This window comes from Labrus bergylta, chromosome 3, assembly GCF_963930695.1.
Source record: "Labrus bergylta chromosome 3, fLabBer1.1, whole genome shotgun sequence".
Taxonomy (NCBI): domain Eukaryota; kingdom Metazoa; phylum Chordata; class Actinopteri; order Labriformes; family Labridae; genus Labrus; species Labrus bergylta.
This window is the reverse complement of record NC_089197.1, coordinates 27348434-27367258: the sequence shown is the minus strand read 5'-3', so window position 1 is coordinate 27367258 and position 18825 is coordinate 27348434. Positions and strand designations below refer to the sequence as shown.

Genomic DNA, 18825 nt, shown 5'->3' with positions numbered 1-18825 from the left:
TATTGCCAATTTACCTCTTCAATGATAAATAATAATACATTTACTTTAGCCTGGAAGACAAAGTGTCTATTTTCACAAATCTGGTCTTGAGACTTGTACTTAATGGTATGTATGTACGATGCATTTTAGGGTGTTCTTTTTCTTTAAAATCCTGCATGGTCTTTGTCCCTGGTTGGGACCATTCGTCTTTCTGTACAAGCTGCTGATTAGCTTGTGGTTTATTGGGGGGTTGGAAAGGTTGGATGCCTTTGCCCTTTTTGTTCAGTGGGTGGGAGTTGATGAGCACATGATGTCTCTCTGTCTTCTGAGAGAAACTCTGTGTACAAAAAAAGCTGGAAATAACCCCAGTTGGCTCTGGCATAATGTACACAGTTTATTAGAGATGGATGAAAACAAGTGTAGGCAAGAGAATCTCCACGAGAATGAGGGCTGCCCCGTTTTTCAAAATGAAAAATTGAAAACTCTTCACCTGAGCAAAGTATTTCCTAATTTCCACATTTCATATTAACTCCACTGATGTTACATGTTACTTTCATTTAACATTTTACTCTGGCAACTACTCAGGCTAAAAACAAACATTTTTTCCCATAAGTTTGTTGTTGTTGAAGGAGCTTTCTGCAACAAAAAGTAACAGTAGTACAGTCAACCCTAAGGAATTGGGATTTTGTATCTTTTTACAGTTTTTAAGTAACTTTGATTGAACACTGATTTAAAAAATGGAGTGGCTTTGTGCACATACAGTAGGTTTTCTAGATTATCCCCTTTTTTCACATTTTAACACACAGTACGCTTTTCCCCATAAAAAATGTCATTATAAGATTTTTCTTTTCAAGCTTACCAGTCTTAGCTGTTCAAAAGTCTCCTTACAGTAAGTGCCAATTTAAACATAATTATTTCATACTCTTTATTACATTAAACTTTCACAGTTTAATAAGATTACAGCTGTTGCTATACAAATTAAGCAAAATGCTCTAGATGCAACAGGCTGCACACATTAAATATAGACTTAAAGATTTGAATGTGTGTCTCTGTATGTAAACTATTGCAGAAGAAACAAAACAGTCACTTTTATTAGAAGTCTAACAGAACTCAGTCTTTTCGGTCATGACGGCTTTCAACCCCCATCTTCCCTGATGTGTCTGTAGAAATTAAAATAATCTATTATTGGAAACTGACAGTGTAAAAAAGGTCCACAGACCTCTCCATTATGAAGAAGGCTTACGTACATCTGCTGTCTCAGGCGTGCCCCGCGGGGGTCTCTGTGTCTCCTGCGTCTTCTTCAGCTTGTATCTGTAAAGGTCAGATAAGAGACTGGTCACAGCAGGGCCAGAACAGCCCATTGTGCAGTCCACCAATTCATCATAGTTTAATCTGTAATGTTATTAATGAGCTAATGTGCCTGGCAGACTTCATTAATATCTACTAGTGTGAAATGACCAAAGTTTCTCTGGAAGTTGAATTGACTAACTAAGAAATTACCCAGAGCAATTTGTGAAATCTGCAGAAGTGACAGATGAGTTATTACAACAGAAACATGGTGTTTAACATTGAACTACATTTTTCTAGTTATTGCCTAGTTAGACTGTAATGAAATCGATTAAGGTTAAAAATGACCATAATTCAAGACGTCTTGGTTCCCCCCGTTTCAGTAAGGTTAGTCTGTGTACCAATGAAGTTCCCTCAGGAAAAAGCTGGACATCCTTCTTATGCCACTTCTGCATCTTTTGAAGCAAAGTCCATATTAAGTTGTGTGATTGTCTGCAGCAAAAACAACCATCACTCACTATAGAGCTGTTAAACAATATAAACTAATCACCATTATGTTATTAGTTATGAGCCCGACTGTATGTAGGAAGCATTACAGAAGTTTGCAGTGTTTGCATGTTGCAGCGTCAACAGTGGACAAAATGTGCATGAGTTTTTAACACTGATACACAATGAAGTCCAACTTCTCCAAAGTTCTCCACAGCAGCTGGTGGGAGCAGGGAACATCTGCTTCGTGCCTCCTTGTTCTAGCCAAGTTTTGGGTGTGTTTTAGACCCTCAGGTGTTCTGCTCAGACAGCGTAATCTAGCATGTGTGTGCTGGCCTTGTAGTCCAAGCACTGTGAGATTGTGGATCAGGATAAAATGGACCTGGACGGATGTACATGTGTTGTCTTTACTCCCTGCAAAGTGTGTTTTCCAAGCTAGTATCAGGCTTTATAAGAGGAGGTGATGACACATGTGGCTTGCTTTCAGTTTCCATGTTTAATTTCATTTACTGATGTACATATATATACTTTATTAGAGCATGAAAGTAGACCATGTCATAATTTAGTAACTACACCATTTTCCACTAGCAATTATGCCACCTGACATCTGCTCACTCTACCCAATAGCTAATGCACCCAAACATGTATGGCTGATAAAAGTATTACTTTGGAGTGGATCTTATTGAGAGGATAGTGGATCTTATTTCCATCATGCAGAGTGAAAGTAGAAATTAGAATTTTGGAACACTGTCAAATGAAAATTTTAACAGGATATGAATTTGGTGAGTTCACTTTACAGCACTTTAAGTCAATTAGATTAAAAAAAGAAATCTGGATGTCAATGCAGTTCTTGTCAGTACAATGTAGAAGGGACAAAGATTTTCACTGTCTTTTATTTCAGACAAGCCAGCGGCTCTTGTAAAGCTCTATAGGAGCTAAAGGCAAACTTCAGAATGTTTTTATGCCTCACCATGATAATCCCAAAATGCTAATATAATTCTAATAAGTAAGTGTAATACATCTTTAGGAGGTATTTAGATGGTTAGTAGGTATAATGTTTCAATGTTTTTTTCTGAAAATGTCTGTCAGGTCTGTGGTCAACGACTTTCAGTCAGGTTACTGGTCAGTGTTAATACTTGCTAATTCATTTCAATTCAATTGTATTGTATAGCACATTTCATACAAACGTAAACTCAATGTGCTGTACAGAAGGAAAAAAATAAACAAACACAATATAAACATTTAAAATAATAAACAAAAACAAAACAATAAACATAAATAAAAATAATAATAATAAATGAACAAGTGGATTCAAGAGCTCACTTTAAACCAAAACATATTTGTAAAAGGAGCATGCACCATCCCATACAACACAGAGTGCTCACAAGGACCATGCACCAACCATATGTGCACACACACACACACACACACACACACACACACACACACACACACACACAAAGAAAAACTAGCAACCAAAGGCACGAGAGAAAAGCAATGTTTTAAGACCACTCTTAAAAGAACCTAAAGTTTCTACAGACCTCAGGTCAGCGGATAGTTTATTCCATAAAACTGCACCATGGTGACTAAATGCACCTTCACCAGATTTAGTCTTGACTTTTGGTAAGTTCAGCAGACCCATACATGCTGATCTTATTGGGCTGTAGTCAGTGAGTAGGTCAGAAAGATATTGATGTGCCATTCCATGTCATGTTTTGTAACATTTAGTGTGTAAAGACACAAAAATTGCTCAGGACCAAACAATGCCAAAGTCTTCCTTTTCCCCGAGGCTGCCTGCACGTCAGTCTCATAGCAAAGGATCTAAGAGGGTATGAGCGAGGCACTCCAGTATACGGGTGAAGAAAATTCTTTAGTGCCACTGGCTCCCAGTTACTTTCATGACCTTCTGTTTTGGCCCTGAATTCCCTTGAGCAACTTTTGTCACATAATGACCTTTCCTACCTGGCCCACAACTCCACAGTCCAATATGTAATTTTATCTGCCGCCCCCCAGGGAATCCTGCTCCCCTGAATATCACTTCTTTCCTCTGGGTGCTTTTCTGCAGATGCAGTCTTTTGAGTCTGTTTTTGAGAATTTTGCAATTGCCATTTTCAGTTAGGTAACAACATTTCAGGGTACTCAGAAAGGTCAGAATTTATGTTCAGGATTGCAAAAATACCTTTGGATAGATACAGAAGTGGGTTTGTTTCTGGGTTTTTTTTCATCTGCATTATTTGGAGTTTTGTGCACAAAAGTTATTTTCACATATACAGTTATACGTTAAAAAAGTATATTTCCAACACTTGTTTGCAGAACAGCATTTTATTTAAGGTGCTCTTGAGTAGTCTTTATCCTTCACATGCTCATGTTTATTTCTTTTCTTTATTGCATTTACAGTTTTACACAATTAAAAGGCTATTGAAAACTATATTCCATATAACCATTTCAACATTTTTCTGTGCACCTTAAAGTAACATTTACCAACATAAACATGGTATAGCGCTTAAAGGATTACCCTGCTGAAGCAAGCCAAACAAATGTTACTTTGATATCAAACATATCTCAAAATTGCACAACTTAGCCCAAGAACTTTACTGACATTGTAAAAATCTGTGTTTCCCTGATATCTCAACTGGCAGCCCAGCATCTCACCAGGTACATTACTGTAAGCTGTGAGCTGGTGGGGCTCTGGACAGCTTGTGTCTGTCATGAGTAGTTATGTGTGCGATCCTGATTGTTTGGGAAGCGAGCCAAACCTGCTGCTGTGCTGTAGATGAGAGGTGGTATGGATGAGATGCTGCGTGTAGGAGAGGTGTGGAGAAAACAACATCTATCAGGCCAACCCACTGTGGCATAATGCTGTGTATCCACAGTCTCAGGGCGGGAATTAATCCTTTGCCAAGTAAAATAAGTGTGGAGGTATTTGTCATCAAGGCACATAAACAACTTCCACAGTACAACAATGTACCAGTCCATCTTACCATCTGTTTACTGCAGTGGGACACATTGCATCACTTTAGTCAGTTTGGCCATCTTTTTTTGGGCCAGCACTGGTCCCAGATCAGAGTTGTTTTTAGTGATGCTGTGTTACACTTGAACCTACGGAATGAAGGTTTAATTTAACGAGACTGGTAGGTTTCAAGGATGTGATTTATTAAAATGTTGCACCTTTTTAAAAAAGCAGTTGGGATCTTTTCTTCCAGATAAGTGAGACAAGGTAGCTGAAAGCTTTGATTTAAATCCTCTGTGTTTATTTTCAATCCTTTTAAGTCATCACTCAGCATGCAACAATCACACAAAAAGACTTGGAATCAAACAACATGATGGAACACAAAATACTGAAATCACTCGACTTACAGAAACAACTTTTCTAACTCTGGCAGGGAATAGTAAATGCAATGCATTATACACAAGGGGATAATTAAGTAATAAGGTTTTCAAGGCCTTTAAATGGAAAATAAGGAGTACAGAATGGGTGAATGCTTTCTTCAGAATGGGTTTTCTTTTCTTTTCTTTTAGTTTGAATTTGTGATTACAAGCAAACAGATATAACTAATTCTACCCAAACCTCTGCATTTTTCTAATAAGCTCCACGACAAGAAATGTGGTAAAACTAGGATAAATATTGGAGAAGCTTTGGAAAAATGGAGAAAGGTTAGAACGCAGAATGGTTTCAAGACAGACGCGCTGGCTAAGCACTGAAGCTTCAGTGTCCGTGACCTGGAAACCGGCGTGACTTGACTCTAGGGAGGAGGGGGCGGGGGGAGACAGCTCAATTTAATGTTATGGATTTCGACTGCAGTACCCATTCTAAACACTGTGTGTCAGAGTTACATATTGCTCCTTTAACCATGTTACGCCAAAGTAGTGTGTATTATGTTAAACTATGAAGACTATGTGTGCATGATGGGACTACTTAAACGCCTAGCTGCCTACTGCTGTGTCACATTTTGCTGCTCTGATTAGTTCTAGCATCTAGGAACATTTTGGTCCGAGCCATTGAGTATGTTCCTTTCAAATGGAAAATGAACAGAGAGGTTCCAGAATAATTTGCATATGCATATAGTGTAATGAAATAAATAACTGAAATCAATACATTTTCTGAATAGACAGAGGCAGCAGCCTACAGAGAAATGTAATATTCTGTCTTTATCCTTTGCATCCATGTTCTTCACTCATATAACACATATTGCACTGTCCATGAGTCAACAGCGTCACATCCTCCGGTGTCTATCTTTTTTGACTGTATAGAGAATGTGTCTTCAAAGAAATGTAAGGCCGGCTTACCGAGGGAAATAATCCCATCAAATTGGGATGAGGGCAGCAGCTCTTGAGACTAGACAGCAATAACACTTCTGCCTGAGACCAAAGGGTTTTTATTAATGAAAAACAAAAATGAAAAAATGCTGCTGCCGTGTTCTATACAAGCAGAAATGATAGACTACTCCTTGGAACCTAAACTTTTAGAAGTGCTCTCAGCCTTAACTTGTATATTTATATTATTATAGAGCATCTCAGACGCATTTCAGAAGTTATTTTGTAATTGTGTGTTGTCTTTTACCTTTCTGCCAGGTTTGTCTCAACTTGCTTTAACCAATCTGTTCTTTCGTTTACACCGCCTGGTACAATATCAGCTCTACTAGTCTGCTGTAGTTAATTGACGTTAATCAAACTGACATAATGAAAGGAATGCAGAGGAAATGTTGTCCAGGTCATCATACTCATTTATGCTGTGTTGAGATACAGGTGATCACAACTTTGTCAACAACAAAAAGACACACGTCCTTCCAGTTCTAAATAAATGTTTTTTTCTGCACACAGTCTTGTAGTACTTCGGCCTGCGCCTTGAAGTTAAAATTAGGACAGAAGTCATGTTTTAATGTTTTTTCTTACACCTTCTTATAGTGATTAGTATTTTGTTGGTTACTGTGTTATGTTCTTCAGAGGTGAAGGTCACAGAGTCAGAGTTTAGATCAGATCAGCCTTGGTGGCTTTGTTTGTCATCATGGTTCTTATAACAGGCTGCCCTACAGTCACTTTCAGAGAATAGGGTGCCCTCCAACAGCTCAGGTCACTCTAGATTGCATCAAAGGTCTGTTGCCGTTGACTATATCTCTGTGTATTTTAATAAACTGCTGTGTGCGTGTGTGTGTGTGTGTGCGTGTGTGCGTGCATGCGTGCGTGTTTGGTGGTTGTCTGTTTTCTGCCTGCATATCATCTGTCCTGTTCACCTGTGTCTGTCCTTTCCTTAAGGTATACCTCTCTGTCAGATTGCATGTCTCTCCTCTGATTGTTTCAGGTCACTCTGTGCTTTCTGTCACGACATTTTGAGGAGGAAAAATTCAGTCTAAAGAAAATGGCTGTTGGGAAAACCCTCTTAGAATTTGTATTATCTTTGCATAAAACCCTTTTCCTTAAATCACATCGGTCATTCCTCGTGTGTAAGTCCACTTAAGAGGTAAAATAGAGAATATGGCAGCTAAGCATGAGTTTCTCATTTTTACTCTCTCCTTAATGGATTCTTCTTAGAATTAGATAATTCTCTCTGAAAGGAATGGCATCTAGTTTTTTTTAAACCCTGTTTCCTCTTTCTCATTGTCTCATCACCTCTACACTTTTACTTTCTTTTCTTTTAGCCCTATCTGTTGGCAGCCTTTTGTCCTCTTCTTACCTCCCTTATCCTTATCTCTCTCTTACCTTTTTCCTCTTCTTTCTCTACTTCCACTTCTCACTTCTAGTCCTCCCCCTGAACCTTTGTGCCTGTCTTTTCCCCCTCCTCTCCTTTCCGTGCACTTCTCTCCGCTTTAAGCCCAGTCACTCTCTCTGTTCACTTTTTTTAATCCGTCTTCTTTTATTGTTTGTATCTTCTTATTTCCTTTGTCACCCTCCCCTGTCCTCCCTTATTCACCCACTCCTCTAGTTTACCCTCCTCATTCACCTTTTTTCTCGACTTCCTTTGACGTTTGAAGGAGAGTGGGGATCCGCTCAGCTGACAAAGGGAGAGGCGATGACGTGATATGATACACCACACCAGCATCTGCTCTGGTCTAAAAATACACACCACAGGGCACACACACTCAGTCTGCAGCTGCACTCAGCATTTGTGTTCCACCTCCATGCTTTACTGAGATGGCCCAGCTTTTTACTAGGGCTTATGGGAAATGCTGCGTTACTTTCTGCTGTCCCACAACTGAGCTTCCTTCATGTGTGAGGTTATTTGGGGACAAAGTTTCTAGGTGGATGAAGGGGGTCAGGCAGAGGCTGGGTACTAAGATTAGAGGGCATGGGATAGGTTTCAGGCTAACAGCCAACATGCCATTTATGAATGAATTCAATCATTCATAGAGTAGTAAGGTTAAAAAGCTCTTTGCCTTCATGGTAAATTAAGCCCACTAAATGTGATTCATTGATTAAAAGTGAGGTGTAAACCTGATTTGACACAGATTTAAGAAATGTCTAAAATTAGTAACTGTAATAATTTATTTAACTTCATTTTAGCAGGTCCCATTGAGCAGGTTTTCTTTTCTAGTTTAGTGACAAAATATTAAAATATTTCATTCTCCATATGAAAGTGTGTATTTTATATCCCCTTTGACTTTTAAAATTTGCCTCTTTTATTTTTATAAATTGTTTTATTATTATAAGTATAAGAAGTAATCTGTATATCTGTATAAGAAGTAATAATCCTAGCTAACATTAGCTGGCTAGCTGTTTGTGGATGAGCTTTTGGTTTTGTTAGCGGTGTTGTTTTTGTTGTTTTTAAATTCTGCATGTTTGCTATTTAACGACTGTGGCTCAAATGTAGTGTGAATCAGACTGTTGAATCAGGAAGCACTCTGCCCCCCCCCCCCCCCCCTGTCATTGAGCAAGGCAGTGAATACCTGCAGCTCCTCTGGTCCTGCACAGTGGAGGATGGTAAGAGTGCTCAGCAGCGCTCTGGTGCTGAGTGGGTGTTTGTGTGTAACCCTCTCTGACCCTGCGCTCACTCCCTGAGGCCATCTCTGTAAATAAGAATGTGTTCTTAGTGAAGTTGCTGGGCTGAATAATTAAAGTACTTTTCATCTGCACTGCTTTTGTGCTCATATATACCTCCTTCAGCAAATATATTTCTGTTCTTTTCTCTCTGCTCTGTTATCTATGCTGAATCTGCTTCTTTCATGATGATTGGTGCTGTGGTTTTGATATTTAAGCTATTTAAATGCTTACCTGAATATAACGTTTTTCTTCCTGAAAGTAAGGCTTTTGAATCTACTCCTTTATTTTTTCCAGAATAGCATCAATTCTAAATGTGTGTTTCTTGTTTAAATATATATATATATATATTTGTTTTAATGTGTGTCTTTCTCTTTTCTCTCTCCTCTCTGTGCCTGCGCGTGTCCTTTGTCTGTGTGTTGCTGCTGTTGGCTTGTAACTAGGGAAGTGGAGCAGGCAGGTCTGTCAGATTTGGAGATCATCTCGCAGCCGGTGGAGGATGAGCACCAGTGCTCGGCTCCTCCGGTCCAGCTGGTGAGTTTTGGCTACAGAGATCTGCCCCTCGCTGCCCTGGACCTCTCATTGGCTGGCTCGCAGCTCCTCTCCAACGCAGATGAAGATGAAAACAGGGAAGGGTGAGTGAAACTAGGAATATTTGTTATTGCAGTTTTTTTTTATATTGTCAGCCTCTTTGGAGTGACACACCTGTGATCACTTATTTGTTTCAAAGTGCTTTTTCTGTGTACTAAGACTACAGGGAGGTGTGACTGACACACTGGTGGTATTTTAACGTACTGCAGATGACTTTCATGAAGTCTTTTGGAAACTGAACAGACACGCACATTCAGAATTAAGCCAACCGACCCATGCATTTTTTAAAGCTCTGATTTAAAAACATCTAAAACTCAATCATACTGTACATTATTCATTCTGGAGACCAGTGGGTATTTATAATATATAAATTCTGAGCATATAATATGTTAAAAAAACTGACCAGATTAAAGGTACTAATTTATACCCATATAGCATTCTTACCCATTTGTGTAATAAAGAAAATTACGTTTTCACTTTCTCTCTACTTTTCCTTTACATGTTGGTACTTATTTGTCATTCTAGGTCACAAAAAAGGCCCAAAATGAGCTCAAAGTGCTTAAAAGATGAAGAGCCTGCTTTTCAAACAAAATCAAATACATACATATAGTTGCAGAGCATAAAGTCCAGAAAGCATCTCACTGGAATTCTTTGTCAGCCTGTTCTTATGGTGATTGTCAATCCTACAAAAATGACATTACGAAACAGACAAAACATTGTTTGTTGCAAAGGAAAACCTCTTTAAGCGTCCCTCTGTAAGGTAAACTATATGATGTGATGTATATATTGATACCTCACATTATTAAATGTAAGGGGTTGTAAGCGAATACACTTGTTTCTAACAATAACCAGAGATGCTCATAGACTGGAGGAGTTACAGTGACCTGATACAGAGACAAACGGCTTGAGACAAGAGAAGATAGGACATTGAAATGGTCAGGAGATGCATCTGATGGGAGCGACACCAAAACTGTCCTCCAAATGGATTTAATACGTTTACCTTTGTTGGAATCACACACAGTTGAAAGAGAAAAGATTCTACTAAAATGATGCTGCATAACTGTGTGCACAGAAAACAGACATAAGAATCATCACTTCTACCACAGATTATTTGCTTGTGCTCCCCTACCAATGACTACTATGTCTCCTTCATGATGGAGTCCTGAGCAAACAGAAAGTGTGGGAAAGCTGCCACTTCCAGGAGTGACTTCACTGTTACAAAGCGTGGCCTGTTCTTACTACTCGACCTGAGTGTTCTTTGTGACGTTAGCAGACCTCAGTATTGCTCTTAATTAGTAACAAATTCATTTCTTTCTAATTCCAGAAAGATTCATTAGCGATCTTGACCAGCCTTGATTTAAAGTCTGTAGTCCGAGACCGAGACAAGACTGAGTAAAAATGATTGTCTCGAGACCGGTCTGGAGACCAAGACAGATTTCAAGCATTACAACACTCATCTGAGAGACAGAGACATTTTCCAAGCAGGGGTGGCAACTTGATGACAAAGAGATGTCATCAAGTTGTATTATAGGAAATACAGGATCCACAGTTTATGAAGATTGATTTATGCCATGGATTAAATGTCAAGACATCTCTGTCTCCAGAGCTTCTACTGTATTGAGTTACTTTACAATCTGTCTATTGTCAGTCACAAACATTTTTACTGTGTGTAACTACATTGTTTTACAGTTCAGCTTTTTTCCATTTTTTTGCTCTTTGACTACACTACACAAAACATGCTTTACAAACCTCTTTTTTTTAGTACTTTCACAAATGAACTTTCAAACTAAATAGCATCCACAACGCTCTTTTTTGTGAAACAAAATAGTTCAGTGTTGCAGGATACAGTACATATATCTTAGGGGAAATATGCCTCACACATAATAGTTTCTCTGTTAATAAGAACTTTATAGTTTTAGGTGTCATCCAAAATATTTTATTACGATTTTATCAAAAAGCATCTAACACATAGTCACACACACATGCACATGTCAATGCCTCATCACACTTTAAGAAATGCCACATAGTAATACAAGATTATCATCCATCATGTGTTTAGTATCCAGCCTCAGTCCTTGTCATGCTGTCCCTGTTATTCAGGATGGCTCCCATTTATCATTAAGTGACAACCTCTGGGTTACCCAGCATCCATAAGTTAAGTCAGATCTATTCATCATTCTAGACTATGTAATACCCCCCCCACCCCCCCACCCCCTAACCCTGCCTGCTTACAGTAGGAGCAATTGTTATGAGACACATAAGACAAAAACCGAAAACATTGCATTCTACATTTTTTGCCAGGCATTTGCCCTGTTTAACTAAACATACTATCATATTTTATTATTTTATTGGGTCTCACATCAGTGTTCAAAAGCAGGCTGCTTCATGTTGTATTCTAACTCACATACCCTTGTTTGGTGACTTCATTAAAATATTGTTAAAAGTTATGATAATGTAAAACCTTTGTTCTTTTTCCAGACCGCTTTTTCTTCTACATCAGCCTTAAATGTATCATGCATTAATAAGGCTTAATCATATAGGTTGCATACAATTCAAGTTCATGATATCAGAAAGCAGCTTAATACAAACCAAAAGTGATGAGTAATACAGACATCAAAATCAATGCAAAATCGACCAAAAAAAAGGCTGCATTGCATCTGTTTGTTTTTCTGTTTGTCCTGATTGTGTGAGATCCTGGTATGGCATATGGATATGAGGTCACATCACAGCTATCCATTTGATTAGTCACAACATTAACAGATTTTTCCCCCCTCTTTTAAAACCTGCCCACTGTCCCGTCTTTCCATTTTGTTCCGTAACTGTGACTCAAACCTGGCTCTTAACACACCCTCTCACCATGATGCACATAAACACACACACAACAAATCCATACACCCTTCTTCATCCAAATACTCTGTTTGACACCATATCAGGTCTCACTCCATTGGTTCCCTGCAGTTAGCCAGTGACGGCCAGAAACAGATGGATTTCACAGACGCACTGTCAACAGTGGGCGGTGCCGACACTCATACTGTGACTGTATCACAACCCTCACGTGTCCCATTTCATATCAGTGTCAGTTATAGGAAGTATTTCCATCTCCATGCATAATGGATAGGTGTGTGTGTGTGTGTGTGTGTGTGTGTGTGTGTGTGTGTGTGTTTACCAAAAACATTTGGTGTACAGTGATTAATTATGCATACAGCATTTTCTACTGTGGCTCAACCTGTGAAATACCTGTAAGTTTCGGCTGATAACTGGGTCACAGGCCTGCTGTTGTTGTTGGGTAATCAAAATATGAAACTACCAATAAGTTCAAATGAGCTTTGGTCCGAGGGCGAGATGCTAAATTTCTCCTCCTGGTCCTGAGCCCCTGCTGAAAGAAGCTCCTACAACCAATTTACAAGTCACCGCGGTGAAGGTTATTTTACCAGTGAGCTCAATTTACTCAAACTGTGCTCGGTGCGATGGGGTCACTATTTCATATTCAAGTCATTAGTGCAAAATGTCGGCCTGTACAAATGCTGCCAGTGGGAGTTGTAAAACTCATCATTCTTTCTTTTGCTTAATGAAATTCCATTTAGAACCACCAGGCATGAGCTCCAGTAATGTGCATGTTACATCTCCACTATACCTTAAACGCTGCACTAATCCCTCCCATTAATCACTATTAGCAAGCCTTGTGTCTGCCATTATATTGGGAACTTGCATCGGCGGTTCCTATACCTCTTTCTTTCTTTCTCTCTGTGATAATAGAGGTGAAATATCAAGAACACCTGCTGTTTGCGGCTCTCGCATCACATCAGATGTAAGTGCTAACCTATGAGATTTCTAGACAGAGTTTCGATTACTGACCAGAAGCAAGGAGCCGCATCGAGAGAGAAAGCTGAGAACATGCAAAGAGGCGTCCTCTGACATTAAGAACTAGTCGCCAGAAACAGCAAGATAGCAAGACAGAGTCTCACTGAATGTGTCAGTCAGCCGGCCCCCCCCCCCCGATTCTTTATATTCTGTGGATTTCAGCACCGCTGGGGCCTACGGTGATTACGCCTGTGCCTCCATCTCCTCATTACCGTATCGATCTTCCTCCTAGACAGTGGTCATTAGTCTGCTTTAATGACGTCCACGATCACGATGCCTGTGCACCATCATCATGTTTTACAACGATTTCCTGCGGCAGTTGGGGGCTTTGACACCAGCTACCCCTTAGTTGACTTTGTTGACTGTCATTACAGAATGTAAGCACCTTCAGGCCCATTTCTGTATTTGCTTTCAGGATGCAAAATGGAAAAGCTTGAGTCCATCTAGCAGGGAGACTGACTGTAAAACTCACCTTTAGGGAAATGGGGCAGAGGAAATGAACACTTTTATGGGCGTGTGGAACTATGAAGTGAAGTTGAGACAGCAGAAGTGGGATAGCCATTAAAATGAAAGTATATGTGGAAGAGGAATCTGTTGGCTGCTCTACTGACTCTACCTGGGAAAGTGGATTGCCCCCCCCCCCTTCCCAACTAAACCCCCAGGCTGCATTAACTGGATCATTGGCTTTCTGACACATTAAAGGAGCGTCATGAAGGAAGCTGCACATGGGAAATGTTGAGGCAAGCTCAGCACTGATGTTTGGCAAAATGAGAGCGCGTGATGCTGACAGTGAGAATGTCACAACCACGGTGAAGGTGTTTCATCAACATGGTGCTGCCTCATTGGGTGGGGAGTTATTTTCACTGCAAGTTTAGGAATGTCTCATAGTCAGTGAAACTTCTCTCACCTTTTCATTCCAGCATTCCAGATAGAAAATTAATGGAAGTAAAAAATATACTAAATAAAAATGTATATTTTGTGGATGTAATTAGTTGAAAGTTTAACTTCAAATTCAATTAACCAGCTTGTAGTGTTTCAAAATGATTGAACTAATCAGTTTTGTTGACTTTTCCTTGAAAACAAAGTTTGTTTTTAAATGTTCTCTACATTAATAAGAATAGATACTAAACCTGTAGAGCTTTGTGTATAATGGTGTGTGTAAACTGTAATGTTGCAACCTATTTCATAGCAGGAAGCAGGCAGAAGGGATTAATCAAGAGAAAAGGCTCCTGTGTCAAACTGCCACCTTGTGATGAAGCACCTACTGTCAGCCATGTTTGCATATCACAGCCCGAAGCATCGTGAAGGTGGAGCCGACCTTACTGCTATCTTTCCTATAATGTGCTGCCCTCACTTCACATGACAGAGAAGCAATGACAATCCCCTCCTCGATCGTACACACACACACACACACACACACACACACACACACACACACACACACACACACACACACACACATGCACACTCACGCGCACACACATATATTTGTACATGCATGATGAACAGTGACACAACACTCAGAGTATTTATACACAGAGAGAGGGAGAACAAGGCCAGGCCTTGAAACTATTCCTCACTGCACTGGATGTTAATCGGATCCTCTGTAATCATGGTTCACTTCTTATTCCTGTTTATACTGGGCTGTCACATCTCATTAGGAACAATAGTGTTCCTTCATTGATGCTTCTGTACGTTAGGAAGAGCTATTTTTCCTACTTTTCACCACCTTCCTACATATTTTTAAATTTTCCCGGATTTTCCTGTTTTTTTTTTTCTTACTTCTTCCATTTTTGTCTCTCGAAACCTCATCTTTGAATACCCATTTCGGGCCGTAATTTCATAAAAGGTAACCCTGTCCAATGCTGTAAACCAACCTGCACTGAAGCTTATCTAATGCTAAGAGTTTACCACACACTTGTAAACATATCAAACTGATCAAAACTACCAGAGGCTCCTTTACAAACCTCCAAGAGCCTCTAGGTTCACAGTCCTGCATTGTAGGTGAAGAAAGGTGGACACGTTGAAGATTTCCAGCACCCGTTACTGTGTTGTTGCCTAACACAGTGTTGCTATCAGGAGAGACGTGGGCGACTTTGTGGGAGGTGGTTGTTCTAGCTAGCATCAGGGGGCAGTTGCAGTGTTAGCAGTTTTGGCGTCATGGTAAGTGGAGTGTGGTTATTAATAGAGTTGGGCCCATCCATCTTCCTGTCTAGGAAAAATGCTGGGAGGACCAAGGTGGCGTGGGCTTGTGTTCAGCACTTTCATGGCCGCCCACTCTCCTCCTAGTCATCAATCTGCTTTTGTTTGTTTGCTCACTTTTTTTTTTGGGTTGTAGGGTTCTATTGGTGCGTTTCAGTCTGTATTTGTGTAGGATGATACTGGTGGGGAAAAAAAAGCAGCGAGGGAGATTTGATGGGTCTGAACTCATCTAAAGCTTTCATTGATTGTTTTAACTGGCGATTGAATAGTCACTGGTGACAAACGTGAATGTCTAACAAATTAAAAAACCTAAGTTTAGTAATAAATTATGAAAAATAAATAAATATGTTTGGCTTGTATGATTGGTTCAGAAAACAAGAAATGAGTTTTGAAAATGAATATTAAGTTACAAATGAAAACATATAAACCCTTGGCGTGTACAAATGCACTGAACTGGAACATTTCATGAAATGGACTAAATCCTGTAGGCAAGTAAGTCCTGTAAGTTATGTAACAATGACAGGTTAACATGGAAATATTTGGTTCTAATTTTTAAATTTGTAGCTGTTCAAATGAAAAATCAAACGCAGAGCATAATTTAGCTCTGGATGTAAACGTGACCTTAAGCCATTAAAAATGTCATGAAACAACTGCTTTTCAGGAAGGCACCTTAAACTTCACAAGCAGCTATAATTCCTGCTAAGTGGAAAAAAAAATATATCTGGCTACAAACAACTATGATACATAGAAGGTCAAGTCAACTTTATTTATATAGCACATTTATAACAGCCGAGGCAGACCAAAGTGCTGTACAGTAAATCAGGCAAAATACATTACATCCAAAACGTCATAAAAACACGTAAAAGCAAAAATTAAAAGTAAATTAAAACACAAAACAATAGTAAAAGTTCTAATAGACACTGCTGCTGGGATAAAACACTCAACTAGAGGTAAAAGCCAAGGAAAAGAAATGGGTTTTAAAAGTGACTTAAACTGCTCAGTTGTGGCAGCAGGTCTTATTTTAAAAGCTAATCTGTTTCAAAGTGTCGGAGCTGCAACAGAAAAGGCTCGATCGCCCCTAGTTTTGAGCCTTGTTTTGGGCACGTCCAGGAGCAGCTGGTTGGAGGACCTTAGTGCTCTGGATGGAGCATGAACATGTAGTAGTTCACTTAGGTAGTGAGGTGTTGAGCCATTTAATGATTTAAAAGCCAGAAGTAAAATTTTAAAATCAATCCTTTAGCGAACAGGAAGCCAGTAAAGGTACGTAAAAGGTCAGAGTATGGCGAGAGATGCTAGTGTAAGAAGGGATAAGGGGACTTATCTGGGCTGAAATAGTCTGAACTCATGGTATAAGACCCGAATAAAAGCATGCAGCGTGGAAAGATCTTACAATTTAAATGGATGAATGGATCGAACCCCATCCCCCACAACCATGACAAGTGCACACCTGAGCAGTGCAATGATGTCACCTCCCATCCCAATGATGACTGTGTGGTTGCCAGACGTGGAGACAGAAGCATATGTTGCTGATACGGCTGTTCCAAATGTGTAAGGAGTCCAGGGTTAGAAACATGCACCAGATGGTTCATCTAAATTTGTAGAGAGCAAAGAGGGGAAAGAGGAAAAAAACAAGTGCCACCTACTGGCTTCAATCCAAGGGTCTAAATGTTCCATTTTGGGAAAAAAACAACTACTGGCCTCCTTGCAATTTTAAGGAAGAGTTTATCGTCAAAAAAGCTTTAACATTTTTTGCAACTTAAATTTATAGCATTGGATGATAACATGACAGGGCAAGAAAATCTAACTTGTTCTATTAGACACCATGCCTTTCAACTTAAAATCATTGTATTTGTGCACATTAAATCGTTTCTTCAGTGTTTGTGTCCTCCTGCCTATTAAATGTAAAAGCACAGTTTGGTAAGATTCTCTATTTCTACATGATTGGTGTTTTCTGTATAGTTCCTGGCAAAATGAAGTTTGTTAATAAACAATATCATTAGAAGGACATCAGGAACCCCTCCTAACATCAGGGAGCTAGTTTGAACGCTACTTCTTTAATACAAGGATTTTTTTAAACCATTGACTTCGGGCCCTTAGCAGCATTTTTTACTCCACTCACTACAACTTTGTTAGAGGATGGGGAGGGAAAAAAGTCAAATGTTAAACTCTTGCTTTCTGAAATAATGCATTCTCTGCAGGCTCTCACCTGATCGAGCCAATTTGGCCTGATTTAATTAGAGAGCACAGGAAGTAGTCTGAGACAGCAACCTGGGAGTAACTGGCCTCCCTGTTATCTTCCAGGCTTCTTAATTCCTCTGCCACAGGGAGAAGCTAAGTGTTCATCGTTTGTCAAATCGTTTTCTGTCTGTCTTGAGGACAAATGGACAAGTCAAACCTTTCACATGAGAGATTCCAAAAATAGTTGCATTTATTTTTTAATTAGTGGTATTTCTTAATTTTGAAATTGTGCAAAACTTTGCCCTTGTATCACACTGCTTCTCTTTCAATGAACAAACCAGTGTCTGCATACCCCATTAGACCTAAAACTACAACACTACATGAAAGATATTTGATTGAAGTAGGGGTTACCATCATTCATCATTGCTCTATACAGTAAAAATTAGACAATATTTGCAAAATCAAAACAAATATCAGCTCTAGTTTACTCGGCTATTCACAAACAATATGTGCACTGTTAATACGGACCTATACAAGCATATATCACTGCACTATTATCTTATTTAGTCTTGTACATATTAGTCTTTGCTTATTTTGTGTTTATTGTTGATATTTAATCTTGTACATAGAGAGCACAGTTCAATGAAGTAAAATTCCTTGTGTCTAAGCATACCTGGTCAATAAATCTGATTCTGATTCTAGTATCTTATAAGAAATAATAGATGTTTCAATTGTGCTTTTACTAACACTTATATAGAGTTATTTGTGTTAATAAGAATCGAATAAGGTCTTATAAGTGACTTATTACCAATTAATGTTTATTACAAGCACCTTAATATAAAGTGTGACCCATTTGGTTTGTGCATCTTAAATGAGCTTCATCTGTGACATCATCTGTGTGCTATAACTAAGTGCACTCAACTGGTTCTAACATATGAATGCACATGTATACATAGAATAAAGAATACACTCATTCACACTCACTTACACACACACACACACACACACACACACACACACACACACACACACACACACACACACACACACACACACACACACACACACACACACACACACACACACACACACACACACACAGTGACCTTCCAGTCCCCTTATAGCATACAAATGAGTCTTTCCCCAGCGTTCCCACAGGACTGTGAGGGAAAGCTGAACACCAGTTGCCCTTGTTGTGTAAGAGGAAGTGCTCATGGTAAACTTCAACTCTTAATGTAGCTGCAGGTTAGATACAATCTATATTATGAC

At 39.3% G+C, this 18825-nt stretch overlaps 1 protein-coding gene across 1 annotated transcript in view; it reads left to right on the top strand.

Annotated features, from left to right (window-relative positions):
* Positions 1-18825, top strand: part of LOC109983921 (transmembrane protein 266) — a 42878-nt gene that overhangs the window by 2945 nt on the left and 21108 nt on the right. Inside the window, exon 3 of the mRNA XM_020634254.3 lies at positions 9168-9359. Within this exon, the coding sequence (XP_020489910.1) occupies positions 9168-9359 (192 nt within the window). The remainder of the gene's footprint in view (positions 1-9167; positions 9360-18825) is intronic.